This window comes from Trachymyrmex septentrionalis, unplaced genomic scaffold (assembly GCF_001594115.1).
Source record: "Trachymyrmex septentrionalis isolate Tsep2-gDNA-1 unplaced genomic scaffold, Tsep1.0 scaffold52, whole genome shotgun sequence".
Lineage (NCBI taxonomy): Eukaryota > Metazoa > Arthropoda > Insecta > Hymenoptera > Formicidae > Trachymyrmex > Trachymyrmex septentrionalis.
In genome coordinates, this window is record NW_017305694.1 from 1,437,516 (window position 1) to 1,444,481 (window position 6,966).

The 6,966-nt window shown below is 32.2% G+C and overlaps 1 protein-coding gene across 1 annotated transcript; it reads right to left on the reverse strand.

Moving 5' to 3' along the window:
* Positions 1 to 3,273: 3,273 nt before the first annotated feature.
* Positions 3,274 to 6,025, reverse strand: LOC108751825 (microtubule-associated proteins 1A/1B light chain 3A-like). The gene is made up of 4 exons (XM_018492249.1): positions 5,867 to 6,025; positions 4,022 to 4,184; positions 3,757 to 3,947; positions 3,274 to 3,674 (listed from the first exon to the last, which is right to left on the reverse strand). The coding sequence occupies exons 1-3, from the start codon at positions 5,910 to 5,912 to the stop codon at positions 3,782 to 3,784; spliced, it is 375 nt and encodes a 124-aa protein (XP_018347751.1). The 5' UTR covers positions 5,913 to 6,025; the 3' UTR covers positions 3,274 to 3,674; positions 3,757 to 3,781.
* Positions 6,026 to 6,966: the final 941 nt, after the last annotated feature.

Below are 6,966 nucleotides of genomic sequence, written 5' to 3' on the forward strand. Positions count from 1 at the left end.
CCGACATCTCGCGTCGTCCTCTGTGTCATCGAGCGTGTGAACATGTCATCGCAAACGTGTGCATTCGGAACAGCCGTTCAGTGAGCTCTTTCATCTGATTGGCACATTCCGTTCAATTCTAATATGTAGACCAATCAGATGAAAAAGCTCACAGGGCGCAGGGAACGCTCAGTTCCGTTTTGGTGGATTTTCGCGAATACTGCGCCGCGACGGGCTAAGCGCAAATTATCAGGACGGCGCCATGTTGGATAAAGTTTATTGGCGGGAAAGTTCGATTCGAAAAGCGGAAGATATCTTACTCTCTAAATTCTCTCTAAATTCTTTGTGATATCTCACTCTAAAAAATAAAAATTCAATCAATCTTGAAAAAGAATGACTCAATTTTTGATCTTTTCTTAAAGAAATTTAACTTTACTTACTTTAATTTGGCTCAATTTTGGTGTACTGCACAAATTCGATTTCGATGAAGCTTTAAAGATATACAGGATGTCTGGAATTTAAATGTCAAAACTTCGGGAGCGTGTAGAGAATCGATAAACTAAGAAAAAAAAACTAAGAGAAAAAGTGGAGATATACTCGTTTTTGCTTCGTTTTAAAAAAAATCGCAAAAAAGACAAAACGTACTTTTCATTTTTGTACTTTCTCATTACTTATTTACGTTGTATCATTCGTTATTTATTTACTTGCTTAATGTAGATATTGTTCAAAATATTGGCCTCTTGCAGCAACGTAAGCATTGCACGTAGTATGGACAGCTCGTATCGCAAAACTAAACACTGATCTGGCGATATTTCGTGCACTGCAGCCTCGATTAGATTTCGCAATTGTTCTCTTGAGCTAATTGACGACGAATAAACTTCCTGCTTCTGAATCCCCACACAAGGAAGTCCAGTGGTGTCAAATTATTGATTGGGGTGGCCAAAGTACTTCTCCACATCCAATCCATTGTTGTGGAAAATATCTGTCTAGCTAAGCTCGAGTAGTTCTGCCATAATGTGTTGGACACCATCGAGTTGAAACTACATTTTAATCCATTGCTGCAGGTGGATGTCTTCTAAATAATCAAAGAAGCCAGTATCTCGAACATATCTCTATAGGACTTTTTTTCTTAGTTTATGAATCCCTTATACGCTCTCAAAATTTTGACATTTAAATTCCAAACACCCTGTAGGTACATAGTACTAAGCAAGAGCGGTATTCATAACCGATTTTTATATTCAAGATTATGTTAAGTACAGACTTAAGATGTCACCAATCAGAGGGCTGTATTAGCATTTTAAGACATTATCTAAAACAATCTTAAAATAAGAATGGACTATGAATAATCCCTAAGTAAATGTAGTCAAATTCATAATAATTGCGGAAATGCTTAGTTTCCAAAGTATTCAATTTTATATAATCGGTTTAATTAACGTTCTTTTAAGATTTTGATAAGAGGCAATAATTTGAATTATAAAAACTATTTTGTTGACTATAGATAGTTTTATATTATATATTGCATTTATGATGCTAATAAGTTTACATTTTGCATTTACATTTACATTTATTTTTAGCATTTTCGTTATATTTTATCTTATTATTACTGTAATGTGCATGTGTGTGTGTGCAGCATGCACTACACTGAAACTTTGAGAGTTTACAAGAATTCTCGAGAATGGTTTCGAAGTTTTTTTCTGAATGGAAAATAAGCAATAGCAAATAAGAAACATTAAATATGAAAAAAATTAGTTTATTGCAAACACGTCGCACAATGTGGGGTACATAAACTTTCATCATTATAAGCTGAAACAGCCACTAAACGCGATGTGACTACTGCTAGTATCACTACTGTCCTTAATTTAATCATAATTATTCATTTTAATTGCACTTATCTTATACTTTGTTCCTTGTCTCTTTTCTCTCTCCAAAGCTCGGATATATACCTATTTCGTTTTAAGCGTGGAAAGCATAAGACAGTGCAACTAAAACGACGTTACTATGATATTTTTTTGAATTTTTACCTAGTAAATGTTCGATTCTGTTGTACGAATTGTATGTTGCACAATACATTCATACATGCATACATACATATAGTTATATTATACCAATGAGTCTATAAAGTAAAATCAATCTGCACAAAAGCGTTGCGATAACTTATTTAATTTTATAATATAATTATATAATATAATATATAATGTATATTATATAATATATATATATATATATATATATATATATATATATTATAATATATAATATTATATAATAATATTATATCAATACAATGCGTTACAAAATTGAACTTATTATTAGAAATATATTCTTATGTTTAAAATTATCTCTAATTATAATATAGTGAACTACGTTAGTAGTAGATATTTACATAAACGTTGACCATATATTAAATAGATGCGTAGAGTAATTGTGAATTGGCATTCATTATAAAGTAGAATTAAAAAAAGCTCAGAGAGACTATATATATGTCAATGTACAAACGCGTAACTATGTTTTATCCGATATTTAAAAAGTTTCAGAAACGTCTGCTCTCTTCTGATTTTTTTGCTCATGTCTTAACAAATACCTAAACTTATACGTTTTCATTTTCTTTATTTTTGGTGGCTTATTGCACGAGTTTTCTACAGAGAGAAGACATCTTATGTCGGATTATCTTAAAACGTGGCCCTGAAGATTTACTGATTAAAGTAGTATAGTACTTAACTAACTTTGTGTCGTTGACTTGAGAGAGATCAATTTTATATCTTGTGTAAAACTTAATGTAATTTTATGAGAATTTAACGCATATCACCATACATTACACATTGCGGGTTATGTACATGAACACTTTTTTTCAATGTCCTAGCATTATGTGGTAAAACTAATACTAACAATATGTGTGATATTATGGCAGCAAGATATTTTGTATTCATGAAAACATCTTGTCATCATAATATAGTTTCGGAAATGCTATATATTTTATAGCACATAAAAATGTAATATAATAATCGAAACTATCAACGGAATCTATCAATTCTGCTGAATTGGTATAAATTCGTTTTGATTTCAATTACATTTGTGTAACGGTAACAAATTTTACGCTTAAAAGCTATATAATAGTAACGGTACAGAGATTTAACATGAATTGCAAACAAACTAAGAGAGACTGGCCTATTATGCAATGTGTAAAAACAAATTAATCAAATACCATATTTGAAACTTATTGAAATAATTTTAAATAAAGAATTTTTCTACTAAAAAAATAAAGGTGTGGACTTGAAAGAAAGAGAAAATCTCCTTTAATTTCTTTATCTACCAAAAAAAAACGTCCACATAATATTTTTAGCTCTTTAGATAGACACATTACCTTATTATCATTTTATATAACTTACCGCCGCTAAAATTAGTAGTAAAATTTATCATTACTAGTAGTAAACTAAGTAAACGCTATACTAACTTATATCAAATGTAATTTGTCCGTATGTCAAAGGGGTAGAAAGCACCGTAATTTATACACATTCCAAAAAACAAATTATATGATTGTTCTGTTAATTATTCCAGGTACGGTAAGTTGATCACAAAGATTCTGCACATTCCAATAAAGGCAGACAGAGTTGCTAGCAGATGTAGAATCCCCACAAAAATCCACGTAAACATCTATCAAAGTATCGTTAAGTGCCGAGGAGGTATTTTGTTTTTGCCTGTAATTTTGCAACAATTATTAGTCCTGAACTTAATTTAACAATAAGTTGCAAATGTCAAATCATAAAGAATCTTACTGACATGGTTTAAAATTAGCTCGCACTGGTTAATGATTACCAAATACATCCTGACTGGCGAACACAACGTACAGAAAACCGTCTGGATCCTTTTCATTTTGATAGAGCTCAGCCATAGTCAGACTACCGCTTACCATACTTTTCTGATTCACTAGTAGGAAAATAGCTTGCGTCGGATTCAATTGTAGCCGACGTCTGTGCAACATAAAATACATTAATTTACTTGTATTTTACAAAATCTTGTGAGAAATATATACGAAGAAATATACCTGATTATTTTGCAAAATTCCGCCACAGTTAGAAAATCTGGCACTAGAAATTTACTCTTGTCCAAAAGTGGTAGCTGATTTTCTAATTTGTAACGCTCCACAATAATGGGGATTTTAGTTGGATGCAGTTTTCTGATTTCCTCTGCACTAACAGATCGCTGCTCTGGATTGATAAAAGAAACAATTATTTACATATTAATACATATTTCACATCAGTGTACGATTTTGAAACATTTCTCAATCCATTCAACCGGAATAATGAATTATACTTGTAATCTGATTTAAAATAAATCCTCGTCGATTTTATTTGCATAAATAATCAACTTCTTAAATTTGCTAGGTTCTAAATACAATTCTATACAGTTATGTCAAGAAATTTTAATTAAATACATCTCAATTAAGTACATCTTGTTCACAACAAAACGAATATTAATCGAATCAGTTAAAAAGAGAATTTATTTATTATTCAGATAGCATAGAATATTTATTATAACAATATTACAGTAATGTTGTAATGATTATACTCTATCTTTAAATTCATTCAGCACAGGTCATTCCAACATTACAGCCACACTGCAACATTTCAGCAATGTTGTAATAAAATAGCAAACATTACAACAGTGGTACTGTAAACTTCTTTGTTGTATGGGAATATTATTTTACACAATTACGTCTTAAAATTGTGGAAAATTAAATGATGCATTTTATTAATAAAACAAGCGCACATTGACCAAATAAGAAAATGCTGGAATGTTCCATTCTACCTAGATATCATGTTTCATGATATGTAATAATGAGCTATGACAAAAATAATTCAGTCATACGCCTTTATCAATCCTTGGGGGCTCCACTGATTTCAAAAGAGAAGATTTCAATTGCAGCTTCAAGAAACAATTGGTGTTTTCCATTTGGTGATACAATTAAGTCAACACAAACATCGTTATATCTATCATGACTCCATGAGAAACAAAGGCAGAACGATACTTATGAAAAGCTCACTAATTGTAAATGGAAAGCACCCACTCTTTACCCATTCTTCATCTTAATTAACTCAACACTCACCGAAAGATTGTATTCTTTTACGATATGGTATCCACTCAGAATTCATTCTCTACGTCAAAATAACGTTATGCCACATTCTGGGAAATCGTAAATCTAACTAAAAATAATATCCGAGATAAAGAAAATGTGCAATAAACCAAGGAATGTTCTCTCGTTCTCCCGTCGAATCGTATCAGTTTGCGTAACAACAAAAAAATTCCCTTTCCACGAAATACACGCACAATAGCAATTCCAGTTTTAACGCCTTTCGCCCTCATGCTTCTCACCCTTTGTTTTCAACTTTGTTTCCAACCCGCTTTGTTTCTCAACGCTCGCGCTATCACACTTGTCGATATTTGCTCGCGACGTAAATGAACGCCCCTCGCAATCGGTTTGGTCGTCGCACGACCATAAGATCGCAGACGAAAAATTATAATAATGAAATTATAATAAGAAATAACGAAGGGCGCGTCTTCGATCGTTCGGAGAAAGTCGAGAAGGTTTTTAAATAATCCAGATTCTCTCAGATCAGGGCATCTGTCTGATCCATGGAACGAGTCGGAATGGATTTCGCGATCGGAATTATATCAATTATTAGCAAAATTTCTATTGTGTTTTCTAGGGAAAACGAAGTAATTGCGAATTCATTCAGATTTGCTCCAAATGATAGGGATCCCGAACGAAAGGACGCGATCTCTCTTTTCGCCCTTTGTTTTCCCTCTACACATTACATCCTATCACAGAGGATCTCCGCCCTACGCTCGGAGATATCATCTGAGAAGCGATTAACGAAACTCAACTCACCGAACGAGCGTTTTTCCTTGTACGATCTCCTAGGCGTCAAATTCATGTTAGCGACGATATAACGTGCTATCACCTACTGGAAGTACTGCGACGTACGCGACGCGCTATCAGCTGTGGACTCGGTCTCGGGTCAAAATAACGCTAGCGTGCACAGAGACGCCGTACGAGACAATGTCAGGTTGAGTTAGTCGGACGTGACGTAATATGCGCAACGTGCTCAGCCGCGTATGCATTTGCGGTACAGTGAGGGAGACTTCCATCGAATATTTGATTAATTCAATCGGCGATTAGTTTGCTGAGTCAGTAATGTCTGCATCTTGTTAACGTGGATAGAATTATTAATCTCTTGTCGTTTGACCGCGCGGAAAGAAATGACGGATCAGGAACGAAACACATTTTGCAGTTGTGAGTATTCGAGTCGCGAATTCAGTTGAAGTACTTTGATTAAAATCGCTTGTTACACAGCGATGAAAGTGTACTCGTATGTTAAAAGAGTTATCTTGAATCATTTCGAATATTATTTGAAATGAAACAATTTTTTAAATCCTACATATTTAAACAAAAAATGTTTTCTTCCTCTTTTAATAATATTTTACGTTATTATTTCTCTCGATCCACTCGATATTTTTTTATTATATAAGTAATATTTTTTTATTTTTATTTTTTTTTTTGAGTTCTAAACATTTTGTATTTATATTTAAATATTTTTAGGAAAAGATTTTTTTCGATGTTCAAAATTTTTTCAAGTTTCACGAAATCTAAAAATTTCGAATAATGACGAAATAATTTCATCTTGAAAACTTTAAAGAGATATAATATTTTCTATGTAACGATTAATGCGACATTAACAAATAAAATATCTTAATCTGATCCTATTCTAACATCAACGTTAATCTTATTTCAATTTAATCTTTGCTTTTTTAATATCTAATTTTAAGAATTCTAAGAATTAGAAAAAAATAAGCAGTAAGTCAAACTAAGATTAAAGTTAATTTTACATTTTGCATGTAGAACTGGACCTAAAAATGAGAGAAAAGTAAATAGTAGGTTAAATCGAGATTAAAGTTAATCTTATGGAATCGAGCCTAAGAATGACTCAA